The sequence below is a fragment of the Bos taurus genome, chromosome 12 (assembly GCF_002263795.3).
Source record: "Bos taurus isolate L1 Dominette 01449 registration number 42190680 breed Hereford chromosome 12, ARS-UCD2.0, whole genome shotgun sequence".
Lineage (NCBI taxonomy): Eukaryota > Metazoa > Chordata > Mammalia > Artiodactyla > Bovidae > Bos > Bos taurus.
The window spans coordinates 29163159-29183109 of record NC_037339.1 but is presented as its reverse complement, the minus strand read 5'-3'; the positions used below and the strand labels follow the sequence as shown (position 1 = coordinate 29183109).

Below are 19951 nucleotides of genomic sequence, written 5' to 3'. Positions count from 1 at the left end.
CTTGCTGTCGGGGATTTCCAGACTCTGCGCAGGGGTAGAGGTGGATCTGCCCTGATCGTCGCATTTCCAGGCCCTTGCAGGTGGCCAGTCTCCACGTGAGCCCTCCACGCTGTCTAGTTAACAAGTGTCCATCTGTTTTTTTTTTAATTTATTATTTATTTATTTGTGGCTGCACTGGGTCTTTATTGGGCTTCCCAGGTGGTGCTAGTGGTAAAGAACCCATCTGCCCGTGCAAGTAGACATAAGTGACGCAGGTTCGATCTCTGGGCTGGGACGATCCCCTGGAGGAGGGCATGGCCACCTACTCCAGTATTCTTGTCTGGAGAATCCCATGGACAGAGGAGTCTGGCAGGCTAGGGTTGCAAAGAGTCAGATGTGACTGAGCAGCACAGCAGCAGCAGCAGCATCTTTCTTGCTGTGCAGGCTTTCTCTAGTTGCAGTGAGCAAGAGTTACTCTCTAGTTATGGTGCATAGGGCTTCTCATTTCAGTGGCTTCTGTTGTTGCAGAGCATGGGCTCTACGTTCTCAGGCTTCAGTGGCTGCAGTGCTTGAGCTCAGTAGCTGTGACATAATGGCTTAGTTAGGTCTAAGCAACTAAGTGGAGCTCAGTTGCTCCGTTGCATGTGGGATCTTCCTGGACCAGGAATCGAACCTGTGTCCTATGCATTGGCAGGTGGATTCTCAACCACTGGACCACCAGGGAGGTCCCAGCATCCATCTGATTTTTAAATCACACTGAGAGTTGCAGAACACAAGGCCTCAGGAACCAACCTAAAACTGAAAACATTGCAGTTGTTAGTTATATATAGTATAACATATACATGGTTCTTCAGTAGTCAGGTGTCTTTTAACCTGATAAAAGCAGTGAAGTGCTAGCTGGAAATGAGAACCAAATCTGCAGAACTAGCTTAGGTGATTCAAATCTTCCAGAAAACACTTACCCTGAACCAGTCCTGAGACAGCCCTCCATCTATTGCAGTCACCACCAATGTCAGAGCTCCTCTAGTTCATTTCATAACTAGACCTACATCCTTTGAAAGGAGTAACATGATTGTTTCCATGTTAAGTGGTCAAAGACAACCTGGCTATAGTAGTTTTTAAAAGAAATCAAAAAGAGAGAGTTAAGAAGTAAAAAGGATGAGTTCATTTTTTGAGACAAGTTTAGCTACATCAAAAAATGCTTCAAGTCAATTTAAAAAGGAACGATTTCACTGTCAATCTTCTCCATATGCCTCCTTTGGGTTTTGTTTTATTATCATTTGAAGGTAACTAGAATTGCAAACATCAGCTTCTCTGAATAATCACTAAGATGTCTTCCAAAAGAAAGTCAAGGGCTATAATCCTAGTCTAAATTTTTGGATGGCTTCCTAGTTAAATGTCAAAACAGTAGCTTCCTTTGGGATAGCTATTCCTTTTTATTGTACTGAAGAGCCCTTTTAGTGGCTTGTTCTGAATAATTACATATCATGCTTGACTTTCCTTTTACATAATATGAAAATTTTTTATTTCCTTATTCTCTATGGTAACAGCCAAGTTGCTTCAAGCCTGTTTCTTTTCTCTCAAGTACAAAGCTATTTTCCTGGAAGTGGAGGTGGGGGATCTGTCATACACGCAGGCAGAGAACGTTGGAGCAGTTTAGATGAACAGAAACATGCATCCCGTCTGCACTTCATCTGCGTCAAGTTGGCCTGCCCAGGACTTCCGAGGTGCTGTTTACTCAGCATAGAGTGCTCTTCCCTCCTTCCCATCCTCAGACTACTGTTCGTCACTCATCTTTCACTGTCAGCTCAGAATCCGTCCCTATCGTGATGACCTTCCCCTGATCATCCAGACAGGATCCTGTGCTCTTTTCTCAGCTAGGGAAAGGATGTGCTTAGTCATTCAGTCGTGTCTGACTCTGTGACCCCCATGGACTGTAGCCCGCCAGGCTCCTCTGTCCATGGGATTTCCCAGGCAAGAATATCGGAATGGGTTGCCATTCCGTTCTGCAGGGGATCTTGCCAACCCAGGGATCGAATCTACGTCTCCTGCATTGGCAGGTGGATTCTTTTACCATTGTGCCACCTGGGAAGCCCAAGGAATGGGTCCCCACTGTGAACTTTTAAAAGTATGCAATAAACGGTAGCATTAATTTTGATTTTTTTTAATTCACAATTTTCACAATACCTACAAAATTGTTCTTTTTCATGGGGTTACCAACATTTGTAGTCACCGTCTGCATGTATCCTTTCCTGAAATATTGTCATAAGATATATTAATTTTCCTAGAACAGAAAGGGGGACCCCTGGCTAGCTGATTGGACACACCAGCATTGAGCGGACCACTCAGCAGGGGAACATGCTGGCTTCCTCTGTCTTTTGTTGTTGTTGTTGTATTTTGTATTTATTTTTTAATCGGAGGAAAATTGGTTTACAATGTTGTGTTGGTTTCTGTTGTACAGCAACATGAATCAGTCATATACATGTTCCCTCCCTCTTTGATTGGCTTTTCTCCCATAGAAGCAGGTCGCATCAATATCCCAAGGGCAGAGGCAGTCACTGTCCCAGTGGCTCTCTGCCAAGTGACCTGGAACGAAGGAAGGCTGCTTAGAAGGCTGCTGAGCCACAGCTTGGGGGCAGATGATGGCTGACAACCCCCTGAACCCCTCCAATGGCACCTCTTCCCTCCTCTTGAGGACTACTCCCACACTCTGTTTGTTCCATGTGGTCCAGTTAAGTCAGTTGTGTTAGTGTTAGCTGCTATGTCGTGTCTGACTCCTTGAGGCGCTATGAACTGTAACCCGCCAGGCTCCTCTGTCCACAGGATTTCTCAGGCAAGAATACTGGAGTGGGTTGCCATTCCCTTCTCCAGGGTATCTTCCCTACCCAGGGATCGAACCCACATCGCCTGTATTTGCAGGTGAGTTCTTTACTACTGAGCCACCTGGGAAGCCCTCTGATTAAGTCAATCCTTTTGTGCGAAGCACTTTTTTTCCTAAATCTATTAGGGAAACTGTCATGTTCATCAGCTTTTTATTTTTATCAGTAAAGGATACTTATTTAGGGAGCTATCTGTCTGGGGCTGATGATATTTGATAACATTCACAAAGCAGTTTGCTTATTTTCATTATCTCATTTCTTGCAGCACATCCTAACTCCTCGGGGAGGGCAACATCTGTTCCTGCAGGGGGAATGTTTCCAGCCTTCTCATTGGTTCCCCCCAGCTTTAGACTCCAGGGAAACCAGCTCTCCCTCATTCTTGTGGATTCCCTAGATTTTTGCATGGAGATTTATGAAAAAGAGACTTGTAATGCTTCAGTGTTAATTAGATATCACAGTCTTTTGAACGATAAAAACGAGACTAAAAGGATGATCTGAAAAAAGAAAAAGAAAAGCAAAGGAGATTTAGAAAAGATTTCAAAGATTCTTTAAAACCACTAGGAAATTCTCTCTTCAGAAGGAAAAAAAAATTCTACAACAAATATGAAAATTATTCTGCTTCAAATACTTAGCTTATTTACTGTTAAAATATTAATATTGTGCCTTCCTAGACTGACACTAACTTTTAAATTTCAGGCATTTAGATTTAGAGTTCAACTCACAGCTTACTAAAGTGTGGAATGTGATTCGCTAATATTCTTACAACTATACCCCAGAACTCCAGAGCGTACATACTATATGGGCCAATTAATTTTCAAATTTCATAAAGTATGTCAGTGCTATAAACAATTAGTGAGAAAAGAAAAATGATACCCTTTTTGATGGTAGAATGACATGGAGCACTTAAACATTCATTGAGGGCCTGTTGGGCTCCAATGGTAGGGATGGGGGTGGGGAAGGGGACAGGGTAAGGATAAATGGAGATGAGAGTGGGGGGAGGGGAAATCAGGAAATTCACAAAGAACAGTACCGGCTTGCAAAAGGTGTCCACAATCCCATGAGGGGAAAAGAAAAGGTGGAGGAAAAGAAAATGCTGTTGGTATGCTGACAGTTGTATCATGACAAAACACGTAGGTAGCCTCCAGTTTTTAAACTGTTGAGCCACTTTTTAAATAAAGCCTGGAATCCAGGATTTTCCAGAATAGGCCCAACTAAGGAGCTAAGGGGATCAGTAGCTGGTTTTTTTTTTTTTTCTTTCTTTCTTTCTCTTTGTCCCTCTTAGGGCCTGTAATAGTCCTACTTCCTGATCAAAAAGTAGATCAACTCCAAGTGTAAAAACAGTTTCATTCTCTGCAGCTTAAAAAGCTTTCTTAGTTCAAGAGTTCAGTGATGGAGTTCTGTCCCAGCTCCACTATTCAGAATCCACGAGGTCTTGAGTGCATCCCCTCACCGCTCCACCTTCAGGAGAAACTGCAGGAAAGCCCTTTGTGTGCTAAAAGGGTAGAAGCAAAGGCCAGCTAATGGTACTATGATGCTCCAACAAGATGATGGAACTGGGTTTAGAGTAAGACCATTCACCAAAATTGCACACTATACCAGGGATAAGAAAGACCCAGAGAAATTCAAATTTTCACTTTCTGATTAAGCTGTCCCTCTTGAACTGAGTTCTAATCCACCGTGATATTTTGTCCTGGGAGTAACTGTCCAGCTTCACTTTCTGCCACACTTCCCACCCTGGGCCACATCAGCTGTCACTAAGACACCCAACTCCAGTCTCTCTTTGACTGTGCCAAGGTCCTTTCTTAGGTCTTAGTACCCAAACCTGTGAGAAGTGGACCATAACGAAGGCTGAACATTGAAGAATTGATCCTTTCAAACCGTGATGCTGCAGAAGATGCTTGAGAGTCCTTTGGACAACAGGGAGATCAAACCAGTCAATCCTAAAGGAAATCAACCCTGAATTTTCATTAGACGGACTGATGCTGAAGCTCCAATATTTGGCCACCTGAGTCGGGAAAAGCCGACTCATTGGAAAAGACCCTAATGCTAGGAAAGATTGAGGGCAGGAGGAGAAGGGGATGACAGAGGATGAGATGGTTGGATGGCATTGCCAACTCAATGGACATGAGTTTGAGCAAATTCCGAGAGATGGTGAAGGACAGGGATGTTGCATGTTGCAGTTCATGGGGCCGAAAAGAGTGGGACACAACTTAGGGACTGAACAACAACAACAGGATTAAACCTGGCACTGTTTTACCTCCTTGGAGTGACAACTTATTGTATTATCACAAGTGCCCCCTAACAGTGTGGGCACCCACTGAAGACAGAGATCGTGTATTATTAATCTTTGTACCCTTGTCAGTGTACCTGGCAAAGACACATGGCTTAGTGAATGAATGGATGCATGTACACCAATCATAATTTCTGCCCATAAAGAACAGGATTGTGACATACTCCAACTACATGTTTCTGTGTGTTTCCCTAAAGCACTATAACTGTCTACATAGTTTTATAACAGCTTTGAGTGAGTGAAGTCGCTTAGTCGTGTCCGACTCTTTGCGACCCCAAGGACTGTAGCCCACCAGGCTCCTCTGTCCATGGGATTCTCCAGGCAAGAATACTGGAGTGGGTTGCCATTTCCTTTTCCAGGGGATCTTCCCGACCCAGGGATTGAACCCAGGTCTCCCGCATTGCAGGCAGATGCTTTAACCTCTGAGCCACCAGAATACAATGTAACTGCTATATAAATAGTTGTGAATACAACGTAAATGCTTTGTAAATAGTTTGGCTTTCTGGAACTTTCTGGAATTGTTTTTTCAAATAATTTCTATCAGTCCTTGGTTGAATCCATGGATTCAGAACCTGTAGACAGGAAGAGGTCACTGCATAACTAGAAAATCTCTAAGGTCCTTAGACCTTCCAAAGCCTTAGAGCTCCCAGTCAATTCCCTGAGGCATGGGGAGGGACTGGAGATTACCAGGAGGAATCTCTCCCAATAATATACAATATAGAAAGGTAACTGTGATGCTCTGAAAAATGAAAGGAAAGCTATAAGTACACATTCCAAAGGGAAAGAGGAACAGAACCTGTGAGTGAACTTATGAATGATCCACTGTACTTAATTACACAGCCTTTTTGAACAAATGTATATGTGTACATGCAAATATTTATTCCTGAGTCAATAAGAACATCTTAAAATTATTCTAGAACTTCATTTAAATTGTATCTTTTGGGTCTGTTGATTGGAATGGAATTGGCCTGTGGATCCTTCTGTGGAAGTTTTTATATGTTCATTTGCGAACGGTCATCAGTTAATTTATCTTAAGATCAAGACCAGGAGTCAAAGCTATGATGGTGATGAAGATATGGAAACTCTTGCTTTGGTAGACTTGACCCTAAGCTAAGTGGGACAAGAAAAAAAATAAATTGAGGGGTTAAGAATACTGAATCCATGATCTACAAATTGTAAATGAAAAGTTCCCTTTAAAGAAAGACTTTTTATGATAAGAGCACTGAGATGTAATTCCCAGGTAACCTCAGCTTTTCAAAAGTTTACTGGGTATCACTTGTTATGAAAAAACCACATTAGTTACCGTTTTCGATCACCAAAAGAAATCCAAAGAGGGTTTTTGCTTTTATGTAAAAGGCAAAAGGCAAAAATAGCACTCAGCACTCGATTTGCAGCAAGCTTATACAGAGGCTGGAGAAGGAAATGGCAACCCACTCCAGTGTTCTTGTCTGGAGAATCCCAGGGACGGGGGAGCCTGGTGGGCTGCCGTCTATGGGGTCGCACAGAGTCGGACACGACTGAAGCGACTTAGCAGTAGCAGCAGCAGTATACAGAGGCAGTGTCAAGCTCCACCTCCTGCCCCCAACTATACTGGGCATCTCGGTATCAATCTGCCATAGATTTGAACTAAGTCTGTGAGCATCTGTGCTTTATCTTGATTGATTTTGTGTGCTCATTAGCAAGATGTGCCCCAAGGTAATTCTTTTGTGCTTTCTGCCCTTTTGGCTTATGAAAGGTTTCATAGAAACACTCTACTTCAGGTAGTGGGGAAGCTTGCACAAGTTTACTCAATGTGTATTAATATAATGCAGTGGTTTTTAGTGGATTCAGAACTGTGCATCCATCACCACTAACAAACTGAGGGAACAGTCTCGTCACCTTCAAGAAACCCCAACCCATTAGCAGTCACTCGCCAACCCGCCTCGCGCCCCTAGCAACCATTAATCTACCTTCTGTCTCTATGGATTCTTAATTTCTTGTTACACTGTGTACACAGCATCAACTATTAGAACGCATCTCTGTGCCCGACTGAGACATAAGAGCAGAAGCAGTTCTGATTCAGCGAAGAAGTACAAAATCAATCTCCTTGCTTTGTGACCTTGGGTAAGTTGTTGAACTGGATTTAGTTTCCTCCTAAAAATGAAGAAGTTTGGACTGTGCAAGAGGTTAAACAAAAAAAAAAAAGCAAAACCCCTCTGGCTATAATTCCAATAGGCTTCCTAATACACGTCTTCCTGTAATTAAGATTTCATACCAGAACTGCTGCAGCCGCTGCCTTCCCCGCGAAGGGCCCTAGAGAAAACGTTTTCTCTTTTTCTTCCCTTTGTGGGTGTCTATTCCTGGGCGGGCCAAGGAGAAACTGCAGAGCCCAGGAGCGGAGTCTCTCGCGCGCGGCGCCCGCAGGAAGCCTCGCCCAGCTCGGGACCGCACCCTCCGCGGCGCCCCTGGGAGAGAGCCGGCAGCCGCGCGCGCCACGGACGCGGGGAGGGGCGCGGCCATGGGGAAGGGGGCGGAGCCAGCGGCCTGGCAGCCAATCCGGGCGGCCGCGCGTCCCGAGGGCCGCGGCTCTCCGGGCGCGCAGGGGGCGGGGCTCCGCTTGACAGTGGCGGTCGCCGGGCAGCGGAGCCCGGGCACAGCAAGCGCGGCGCGGCGCGGCGCGGGGAGCACGGGCGGCGGCGGCTGCGGCGCAGGGCCCCTGCCAGCACAGGGTCTCGGCGCAGCGGAACAGCCTCCCGCGGCGGCGGCGGCGGCGGCTGCGTCCGGGCGATGCGGCGGGTCTCCTCAGGCGCCGGTGTCCCGACCTCTTCCTGAAGGTAACGCGCGGAGCTCGCCCCCTCGCCCCCGGGCGGCGCAGCGCCGGCCCCGCCGCTTTGTGAAGCCCCGGCTGGGGCGCGGGGTGGGTGGGGCCGGGCGGGGCGGCGCTGTCTGGGCAGCTTTCCCCGCGAGGAAGAGGGTGGCGGCGGAGGGAAGCGGGCTGAGGGAGGAGGGCTCTCTCCCGGGCACGGCTGGCGGCCCTGCCGCCCTCCATCCTCCTGCCACCCCTTCCCTTCCCACCCCACGTGGCTCGAAAGAGGTCTCGTTCCGGGAGAAAGTTTGGTGCTGAGACGCGCCGAGCCGGACTCGGGGGTCCCTGAGGCGCGCCCCGGTAGAGGGGAGGCAGGTCGTCCTTGCCGGGAACGCCCGTGACCTGCATATGGGCAAGCGGGAACCCAGGCCACTTTCTAACCTCTCCCCACATCCACTCTCCCCCCAGCAGCATTCCCGACGCAGGCTCTTCCCCGAGGGAATTCCTCGATGGGGATTCCCCCCTACCCCAACTGGAGCAGGGGACAGGCACCCAGAGCCCCCCCCACCCCCCACCCCTGCTGTGGCTTCTGCCGAAGGTAGTAGTTCAGTCTCCCGCACCTTCTAATTAAAGGTCCCTGAACAGTGTGTTGGAGCTGCCGGTGATTCCTTCTGTGTCACATCTTGAATATTTTTTTCATGCCACTAGGCTTACAGTTGGCTTCTCCAGCGTGCTGGGGTGTGGAGCACAGGAACGGGAGTAGAAGCTGTGGCCCATCTCTCAGGGTGCAGGGTGGGGAAAAAAAAAGAATACAGAACGCACTGATTCACTTGACGATGGGAAAAAGTTTCAGCCTTCAGAAAAAGATGGGTTTCCATGTGGATTATTTGCTTTGATGAAACTTCCTCAAATGCAGAGAAATAGAGTTAGTATTGTGTTTTACACAAGGTTGTAGGAACAGTCTGTCGTCACTGTAGCTGGGAGTAGAGGTGGCCATGTGTTTATCATAGGGACTTGAAATGAGCAGATGTCGACAAGTGTGTGTTGAATTCTGTTTCATTCTCATCAGCCTGATCATACGTGTGGATTCTCACAGGTACTTTATTTCTTACCGAGAGTATTCATACCATAAGACAACTTCATAATACCTTCAGTATCTGCAGACTGCCTTAGCCACGGACACTGGCCTCTTGTTCTGGTCCACACTGTTTCTGCCTTCACCAGGTCCCATCACTTCCATAAGAACGTTTACATACAAAAGAGCAGGAAACCTCCTTCGTCCATGGTGACACGATATATACAGCATATACATAGTGCATACAGGTGTCCTAGATATTTTGTATGTAACTTTGATTCTCACAGTCACCCTGATGTGTTTTTGTCACTTCCCCTACTTTAGGATTTAAAGAGTTTTGCAGTCTTCCAAGATTGGAATTTGAACCTGGATGTCTTTGACTTCCTGCCTGGTGTTCGTTTCCACTAACCTATGCTATCTCTTGGACTCTCTAGGGAGAGAGTTATCCGTGTGATAATATACTAGGAAATCCCAGCATGGCAACATAGACTGCGTCTCCTGACCTCCTGGGTCAGAGCCCTTTATGGAGTGTCTTCTCCTGGGAGCCCACCACTGTGTGCCCAGCCACTATGACATCAGGGGTTGACATCAGGGACTGACATCATGGGCTCCGCACAGTACCCCCACTCCCCTACACCCAGGATGTAAGTCAGATGGCAATCTCCAAACATATAAACACCTTCCCCTTCCTAATACCTTGGTTCCAGAAGGCAGATGAGTGTTTTCCCTTTCTGCTGCTTAAGGAGCAGTTTCTCCCCTCTCAGCCATTCAGGTCTATTTTAAGTCTGCACAGATAAGTACACCCCACCAGCTGGCAGCCACGCTTCCCCTGTGGTGTTCACAGGGACACACTCACCCTCCTGTACCAACTGTCAGAGAATTCCTGACACAGCCCTGCCTACTTACAGCGGAAGACTGAAACAAGGTCTCTGGGGAAGATGGTATTCGTCCAGGGAACCCCTGGATTCTCCTCTACTGACCAGAAAGGAGACTCACCCAAAGACCCTAGGGGCAGGAAGCAGGCCTTCTCAATAGTACCAAATGCCGTGTGTGTGGTGGCCTGTTGTCAGCACTGTTAAAGATAATGTATTCGCAGTATAGAAACGCTATGACTGGTTGGTTGTCTTCGTGATGGACGGAGGTGATCACCTATTTCTGATTTGATTACTCACTTTTATACTGAGGCAGTTTTCACCTGGGTGAAGGGTCTGGAAACATGGTATCACAGTCGTGATAGTGAGTTTGAAGATACATCTAAAAAAAAAAAAGTGACTTTTATTATAATCTACAGCTACTCTTTTATCACTTCTCTTCCCTAGGCGGGTTGTATGTATGTCTGTTCTCTCCCTTGCTATAGTCTTCAACTCTCCTCTGGTTCTGAAATGGTTTGCAGTACTAAGGCTAAAAAGAGATAAATGCATTTTTGAGCTGTGACCATATGCTGCCTGGAAGCCTGTCCTCGTAGTTGGCATTTTACTCATGTTACTTTAGTGTTCAGCATCTCAAAGTCCTGTGTGCGTGCTTTGGGATTTCATATGGGCTCTCCTGTCTAATCATTTTACTCCATCCCCCACAGTGTGGTGAGGTTTCAGTCTAGAAGATAGCCCTTGCACCTCCCCTCTGATAGCTCTAAACTGTGGAAAACTGGAGCAGCACTAATTAAAGTTGAGAAAGTGGAACATGAGGTGTACTCATTGTCACTCTCGCACCGGAATGGGAAATGTACCGAAACCATTTGCGGGGAGAAAGAGTGAAGCCGACTTCTTTAAATGACTGGGGATCTGCAAAACTGTACCAGATGGTTGACATGGTACAGCCAACCTGAAGTTGGGAGCACACAGATACCTCACTAACCTAAAAGTGTCCACAGTCAACAAACTTCCACTCTGCATTCTATTCAGGTTTTAAAACCTCTTATTAACTGGCAACCCATCTTTATTTCTGTATTTCATCAAATTGGGAATGTCATCAGAATGTAGGACATAGCATGATTTTTCTTATACAGGGAGGAAAAAAAAGTACTGCCAATTATATTATGACTTGCCACTCTAACAGTGGTCTTCCAGGAAGACACTGCATGAAATTGTCATGCTAGCATCTCACAGCTTTCAAGGTTCATCTTTTCCATCAGTTGTGGTACTTTTTACTGCTGGTACCTCAGTAGCATTGCTTATGGTGTGATAGGCAATCAGTTTGTATATGTCTTAGTTACGAACTGTAACACAGATTCCTCTTCTGTGTTTTCCTTCAGTCTAGTTAAGCATTTGGATTTTGCTTTGCAAGGTAATGTGGAAACACTAAACAAAGACAAATGTTTCCTTTAGTAACAGAATATTTAGACCCCACTACTCTGTTTGCCTTGGTGTACACACAGTAACATCTTTAAGTGCCAAATCATGGTGTAATCTTTTTGAAAGCCATTTAAATGGCAATTTAACAGAATACGTGCAATGCCAACGATGCCTCTTAGTGGAAGCAATGACAAAATGAATAACCAACGATGCCTGTTAGTGGAAGCAATGACAAAATGAATAGCGGTGACCAAGTTGATGCAAATACAGGGAAATGATGATTGTGCTGTGACTACTGCCAAGTTGTCAGTCATTTTAAGATACTGTCCTTATTAAGACCCATCCTGATTTCAGAGATATTAAACTGCGGGGGAAAAAAATGAACCTTATCAATGAAATATGTTAATCTGTGCCCACTTAGTTTGGGGAACTTGACCTGCCTACCTACCATCTTGCATGTTTTCATTCATTCTTTCATTCACAGAGTCAGTCATTTTGTTAAACTCCAAGCTTCAAAGGCTGATGATGAGAGCTGGCAGAGAGTGGCCCAAGTGAGAGAGCCAATAAGGAGGTGGTTAGGAGTGTGGCCTAAGGATCGGCTGGTTTGCATATGAAAGGCTTGTGGGAAGGCCAGTCTTTTTATCTTTAGGAATTGGCTCAGCCTGAGAAGGGCACTCCCTCCAGGGTCCTCAAGGCACCCCCTCCCCACCCCGAGATGTCAAAACATCAGGATACAGAAAATAAAAGGCTTGGTTGATTACCCGGAGATTTTTTTAATAGTCAACTAATGGATTCAGCTCTGGTGCAGCCAAGCATGCGGAGCTGCCTAGCTCAGGATGTGACACATGGTCTCATCCAGTCAACATTCATTAAATCCAAGTTGTGGTGCCAGATGGTCCAGCCGTGCTCACAGTCAGACTGTGCTGGATACTGTATCAGGTGTGCACTGTTCATCTTGAGAGAGAGCAAAAAAATGAGAGACTGTACACTGCCCAGAGGACCCCCAGATGAAAGATGAACCACCCAGGACAAAGACAAAACCCAAGTCTCTAAAAACATAAATGAACCCTTAAGCAGATACATCTTCAGCTTTAAGATCTGAAAATCTGTAAGGTAATTATATATTGGGGGCTTATTCACTGTGGATTTGGAAAATCAGTAAGAGTCAGGAAGCATGAAAAAGTTAGTATTAGTTGCTCAGTCATGTTTGACTCTTTGTGACCCCATGAACTGGGGGTCAGGTTCCTCTGTCCATGGGATTCTCCAGGCCAGAATACTGGAGTGGGTAGCCTTTCCCTTTTCCAGAGGATCTTCCCGACCCAGGGATTGAACCCAGGTCTCTGGCATTGTAGGCAGATTCTTTACCGGCTGAGCCCCCAGGTTGTTTGTCAGAGTGAAATTGAAGTTGGAAAGTGAATTTAGTGTAGGTGAGTGGTGTGCTCAGGAGTCGATCGCTAAAGGTGAGTTACTCGAAATAACGTGAAGCATCCTTTTCTTCTCAGCTGCAGGCAATATCGATCAGATGAGCAGATGGTTTACATACACAGAAAAGAATGTCACTGGAGAGAGTTATTTGAAGGCAATTATAGGATGTGTGGTGGCAACAAGTCTAAGCGTAGAATGTTTCACGTATACCTGACTGACAAGTGTCCGCTTTGAGGACACTGATGGAGAAGGCAGTGAGTGGGATGGACCTGGGTTTAGATTCAAGGCATTGCTGTTAATAATGAAAACGGGGGTGTTTGAGGATGGCGTGTCTGGACCCACAGTGAAGTAAATGAGTCCTTCCTCTGGGCAGCCTCTTGACTTTTCTTTATGTGGCTGATTAATGGTTATAACGTGTTCAGAATCCTATGACTTTTTCTTAGAATCTTGACCATGCATGTTAAGAAATAATCATGAAAACATAAGCAGGAGGTCAGTCTCTTCATGTAAGAAGGGTAATTCCTTTGTAGTGAAAGCTGTGCAGTAGCCCTCTGCGTGCAATTCCTCCTAGTCTGTGACTTTGCACACATCATTCTTGTGTTTGTGTAGGAGCTCATCTGTGTTGATGGAAGTTGCAGAAATGTGTTCACTGGAACACACAGCTGCTCTGCCTTTGTGTTTCCACACTGATGTCATAACTCTTTAGTTAAAGTAGTGATGGTAGCCAAAACTGGCCAGCGAAAGCATTTCTGCCTGGCTTAGTTGCTGACCTGGATTTGACGTTGGTCAGGATGGTCTTTGGGTTTATCCACTCCGGTGATGAATTACGTCTCAACCTCACATACATTTCATAATCCAGGCTTTTATGGCCTTTTAACCTGATTCCCTACATGAATTAGGTCCATGTGAAAATGGAATATTCAGTCGAATGAGATAATATGCAGACATATGTGAATCGGCCAAGAAATGTAATGGACAATTACATCAAGCTGAATGTTGCTTTCAGGTGTTACTCAATGTCAGCGCTCCCTGGGAGTCCTTGGCTTTCTGGACCTCTTTCTTTGTGTTGATTCTTAAGTGAGACCCCCTATGGAAGGCTGCGGGGAGAAGGGACAGCCTTCCTGGAGCTATTCTTGGTAACTATGTTCTAACTTTAACCTTTGTGAATTTGAATTGCTCTCTTCTGGGAGTGGCTGGAAAGAGGCATCTCCCTGCTGATCTCTTCAGCCCTGGAGCCTAGGAAAGTGCCTGCAAATGGCAGGGGCTTAATGATTACTTGCTGAATTAAAAAATATCCTTTGACTGGTTGACACAGGTATTCCCATCCTTCTTTGGTCCAAGATTCTTATTGCTTATGAATAGAAATCCTCACAAAATACCTTGTGATTTCATATCTAAATCATTTAGTATAAAGAATCAAGGATATCAAACCTGAAATTTTAAAGAATGGAAGTCATGAAGATAAACTCTCCTTAACAAATTAAAAAATGTATTGTGAGTGATCATTATTAAAATTCTACAATATTGGATTGTAAGATAGGAAGACTAAAAATAATGGTATAGAAAATACAGATTTTGACTCAGATTATTTAGGGAGCTTAACACATACAAATACAAAATACAGCTTTTGAAAAAAGACTCAGTTACCTAAGGAAGCTTGCTAGAACAACAGAACAATAGCTTGAAGAGAAAACAGTAAGAAAGAGAATAATTTACATTTTGGTCTTAAGCAAATACTGCATTAATTTCTGATAAGTGTTAAACGTTGGAGAGGAAAAAAAGAAATACCATAATGATGGATACATGTCATTATGCGTGTGTCTCAACCCACAGAATGGACAGCACAGAGGCTGAACCATACCGTTAACCATTAACTATAATGGACTTTGGGTGATTATGAAGTGTCAGTGTGGGTTTATCAGCTGTAACAAATGTCCCCACTCTGGTGGTGAGGTTGACAGTGAAGGAGGCCGTGTATGTGCGGGGACAGAGAATATACGGGAAATCTCTGTACCTTCCCCTCAACTTTGCTGTGAACCTAAAACTGCTCTGAAAGAATAAAGTCTTATTAATAAAAAAGGAAAAGCGAGGAAGAGGAGGAGGAATGGACAGACAGAAAGCAGAGTCATTTTTCTATCCCAAGTCTGAAAGCAGTGAAGACTTTCCTGAATATTCATGTCATCTTATAAGACAAATACATTAGAATATAGAAACCTGATAATCATTTAAATAATGATCCATAATAAAACCGTCCTAAAAGGCAGCATGACAGAACATGGCTAATGGAAGCATACGTAAAATATGTCAGGGGTTGATATGAATATGGGATGTGTGGCCTGGTCACACATTCCAGGGGTTGAGGGAGGGAAGCAGATGTTTTGGTCCTTGATGTACAAATGTGAGATCATTGCATGATAGGCCCAGAGTGTAAAACATATACATTAATCACTACCACTTAAAGGCGTAGTTTGTGTTTTGACAAAGATCAAAGATCAGAAGTAATTGGGAAGTTGGAATTCTGTATCCACTGACTGCTTGTTCATTTGTTGCACTACTGGAAAACAAACAAACAAACAAGCCTTCTATAAAGCACAGGAAGCTCAGTTTAGTGCTCTGTGATGACCTAGATGGGTGGGAGGGAGGTCCCAGAGGGAGGGAACATATGTATACATATAGCTGATTCATTTGGTTGAATCACACAACATTGCAAAATAATTGCACTCCAATTAAAAAAAAAAACACACAAAACACCTAAAAACCAGAAAACAACAGAAACCATCCTTGAAACACCACTCAATAGTAAGGGCTTTATTCAGAAACCACTTGAGACAGAATTACGTATCAGAATTTTCTTCTCTTGTTTTTCCAGACAATAGAAACAAATTTCATAAAAGGCTACAGTTTGGACCCTTGGAGGTATTAGTAGCACATTAGACAGTGTCTCTGCCTTAGTTGTATGCCTTAAAAGTGCACTTATCTGAAACAGTAGTTTAGGGTTTGAAATCTGCTCTCAATTCTCATCACATGTCCACTCCAGCATTGTTTTTCTTATCTCTGTGGGAAGTGGAGGTAGAAGCTCTGTCTCTGTGAGTATTGCATGTGGCTGGACAGTGACCTTCCAGCCCATCGAAAGGATCAGAACAGAGGTTGGGAGGTCCCTTGAGCAGTGGCTATGTTATATCAGTTGTGTCTGGGGGGTGGAAAGAGCTTCGACTCAGACTGACGTGGGCTTGCCATCCCCTTGTCATGGAGTGAGAAGTGCATCATTGCCCAGTGAGGGGGCTGTGTGGCTGACACCCAGCTAAAGGCTCTCTGTTGTCTCCCTATGCCGTTTAATCCTCATACAGCCCCTGGGCGGTCAACCTTGTTACTGTCTCTGTTTTGCAGATGAGGAAACTGAACAACAAAGAGGTTAACTGTTTTGCTTTGGGTGACCTTGATACCCAGTGAAGAGGCTGAGAGAAGAACCTGGAGCATCTGACCGGGATGAAGCACCGACTTTATGCTCCCATGGGGTGTGCTTAACACCCTTCAGACTTAGCTTCCTTGTCTGTAATTGGGGCCGTTCATTTCCTTTTTTTTTTTTTTCGTTCATTTCTATACTCAGCCAGTTGGTGGTGAGTTTGCGTTTGCAAGAGAATATGAATAAAGTATCAAGCACGTTATAGCCCAGTGCACAGTGGTTACCTGTTACCATTGCTGTCTTTTTCCCTGGTGATCCAGTGGCCAGAACTCCACACTCCCAATGCAGGGTCCCAGGTTCAGTGCTTGGTCAGGGAACTAGATCCCACGTGCTGCAACTAGTTCACATGCGGCAGCTCAAAGATTCTGGTGCTGCAGCCAAATAAAACTTGAAAACAATCTTAATAAAGTTTAAAAAAAAATTTAGCCCATTGCCATAGCAGCCAGTCATTCCTAGCTGTTCACTGTTACAGGTCCACAGGAGCTTCTTTACTGATGTCCATTAAGTCCCGTCTAGAACCCTCTCTTCTCCACCTGGATGGATATTTTCTTCCTTCTGTAGAGTAACTGGATGTGAGGGAAGCAGAAGTGGAAGAGCAAGCACTTTAAAAATGGAGGGAGGCAGAGCAGCCTTAATCCTTGTGGGAACCTCACCCCCTCAGCAAAACAGTAGACTTAAATCCACTGAAAGTAACACAGAAGGCACGTTTTCACTCAACACTCCAGTGTCAAGAACTGGGGAATCTTCATCTGTTATCCTTTGAGTCCTGTATCTGTTGTCTTCTCAAGTAAGAAGAAAACTATAGGCAACCTCTGGTGTACTCTTGAAGCAGTAACTATATAGAAAGAGTACATGTAATTACAAGGTCTGAAGTAGTTAGTGACCGTCAACATTCTTGTAAATATATTGTAGCTAGTGAAACCTACAGGGTATTCCTCTAGACCTTAAAGAGATTCTGGTACATCCACTTTGAAGTATTTAGAAATCAATTAAGAAATAACTTTTTTTTTCCTCACAAGTCCAATGTCATGTTTATAGAACACCTCATTTATACATTTGTAATACATTTTAACTTGTATAAAATACCCTGTGGCTTCCCAAATAGCGCTAGTGGTAAAGAATCTGCCTGCCAGTCCAGGGGATACAAGAGACTGGGGTTTGATTCCTGGGTCAGGAAGATCCCCTGGAGTAGGAAATGGCACCTCACTCTGGTATTCTTGCCTGGAAAATTCCATGGGCAGAGGAGACTGAGCACAAAATACATTAGATATATTTTTAATGTTAGCATGTTGTATTATGCAAGTAATATGTTCAGTGGGCTTCCCTGGTGGCTTGGATGGTAAAGAATCTACCTGCAATGCCAGAGACTCTGGTTCAATTCCTAGGTCAGGGTGATCCCCTGGAGAAGGGAATGGCTACCCACTCCAGTATTCTTGCCTGGAGCATTCCCTGGATAATGTTGAAAATTTTAAAGATTTAGTTAAGCAAATAGAAGAATATAAAAACCATCCATAATTCCACCTCCTAAATATTATCACTGTTTGCATTTTTGCATATTTTCTCCCAGATTTCTTTTTTTCGTTTATAGATGTATACAAGACTGAATCATTTAGTATACTGTTTTATAAGCTGCTTTTTTCACATAGCACAGTTTATCCCAAATCTCTCACCATGACAGTAAACCATTACGTAGATTTATTAGACAAACGTCAACAGACCTTGGCCCTTGTATTTCAGGACACTAGAAAGGCCTCCACTTAGCCCCGAGGCCGAGGACGTTGTCCAACTCTATACAAAACATGCTGTCTGCCTGGTGGAGCTTTTAAGCCCCCAAGCTGGGCCTCACTTGCACAGTGTGAGGTCTCCATCTGCACTCCTGCCTCTGCCCAGTATCCATCTCATCCTGAGGCTCCTGCTGTTTATCTCCTGAAGGTTCTCGGTGTCACCCTGGCGTTTCTGACATGGAACTGCAAATGAGCTTTTTCTGCCTCCCGTCCTCTGACGGGTGAAGGTCAGGAGATACACAGCCCTGCCAACTGGCTTCTTAAAACCAGGACCATCTGCCGATAAAAACCTGCCATTCAGAATACTTACTCCCTCCCCATTTCTACAGCTGGCTCTCAGTTACTGCTTCCCCTGGGAGCCAAGATCCCCAAGATCATTAAACCCCACAGTGGAAAACCAAACTTCACGAGAGTTTAAAATCTCCTCCTTGTCCATCTTTCAACTAGAGCTGCTCACCAATGCACTGATTTGAGTTTCTTCTTTTATCCCCCTGATTCAGAGCCTAATGAGCAATGAGGTAGCCAAAATCTGGTTATCAGACAGACGAGCAAGCAGCCTGTCGTTATGATCCTACAGTTTGAGTGTATGTCTCTGAAACCTTTCCTGCCTTCACTGTGGAGGGTACTAAGCAAGGTGTTTTATAAGTTGCTTTTATCTATCTAGATTTTCCAAAAACCCATCAGAGCTCTTCACATTAAGTTCTAAGTAATTGATACTCTTTTCTTTTTTAAACACTATTTCCTCTGTTTCAGTCTGCCATCTAATTTCCACCCTTCTGTGGAAAAAAAAAAAAACTATATACACACACAAGTCTATGTGTATTTCTGTGTATGTATATTCATACAAATACACTTTTAAAAAATGAATCATCTGTACCATCTTTCTAGATTCCACATACAGGCGCTCATATACAATGTTTGTTTTTCTCTTTCTGACTTACTTCACTGTATATGACAGACTCCACGTCTCTACAAATGACCCAATTTCATTCCTTTTTTATAGCTAATATTCCATTGTATGTTGTATATATCTACCACATCTTCTTTATCCGTTCATCTGTCAGTGGACACTTAGGTTGCCTCCATGTTCTGGGCTATTGTAAATTGTGCTGTAGCGAACACTGGGATGCATGTATCTTTTTGAATTATGGTTTTTTCAGGGTATATGGCCAGAAGGAATAGAGATGCAGAGGTGAGGAACAGACATGTGGACAGGGGGGTGGGGGCGGAGAGGGGAGGATGAGCGGGGAGATAGGGATGGACGTGTGTGCATTGCCACGTGTCAAACAGATAGCAGTGGGGACCTGCCTGTGTAGCACAGGGAGCTCAGCTCGGTGCTCTGTGGGGACCTAGAGGGGTGGGATGGGGGAGCGATTGAGAGGGAGGTCCAGGAGGGAGGGGATATAGGTATACACACAGCTGATTCACTTCATTGTACTGAAGAAACTAACTCAGCATTGTAAAGAAACTATACCCCAATTAAAAAAAAAAAAAAAGAATCAGAGTCACCATTCTCTAGCCATGCATGTTTTTGTTCTTATACCTTCTCCATCAAGGAGCACTGAGCCTTGACATTGCCGGGCATTCAACACGCCTGTGTGCATGCACATCCATCCTTTCCTCCCCGGCCACCGTGGGCAGCTGCTTGTCCTGTCTGCTCCTCTCTCCCCCAGCTTCAAGCCTGCCTTTAGTCCTGACATATCTCTTCTCCCCCTTCTTTCCTGCTGGTCAATGCTCTGACATTCTTGTCCTCTCAGGGAAGATATGTGATACATCCGAAAGAACAAACCTTAGGACCACGGTATTCTCTGCAACCATCACAGTTATTAACATTTCCTGAAACAGCACTCCCTGTTTAAAAGATTGTGGGGTTTTGGTTTCTGTTTTTTCTTAAAGGAAGCCTTTCCGTGCACTGGCTTTCATGGCACTCTTGTGGCTGGAAAGGGCTACTGCCCTCTGGTTATGTCATAGATGCTGAGA

General features: G+C 44.7%; 1 protein-coding gene across 1 annotated transcript; it reads left to right on the top strand.

Annotated features, from left to right (window-relative positions):
• The first annotated feature begins 7268 nt into the window (after positions 1-7268).
• Positions 7269-19470, top strand: LOC132346705 (elastin). The gene is made up of 2 exons (XM_059892169.1): positions 7269-7961; positions 16112-19470. Exons 1-2 carry the CDS (start codon positions 7646-7648, stop codon positions 16138-16140), a joined length of 345 nt encoding a protein of 114 aa, XP_059748152.1. The 5' UTR covers positions 7269-7645; the 3' UTR covers positions 16141-19470.
• Positions 19471-19951: the final 481 nt, after the last annotated feature.

Bases quoted from the DNA above. Each gene is read 5' to 3' on its own strand.
- LOC132346705 (XM_059892169.1), top strand. From the start codon at position 7,646: ATGGGGAAGGGGGCGGAGCCAGCGGCCTGGCAGCCAATCCGGGCGGCC. The intron at 7,962-16,111 runs GTAACGCGCGGA...TCTGTTTTGCAG, and splicing joins GTCCCGACCTCTTCCTGAAG to ATGAGGAAACTGAACAACAA.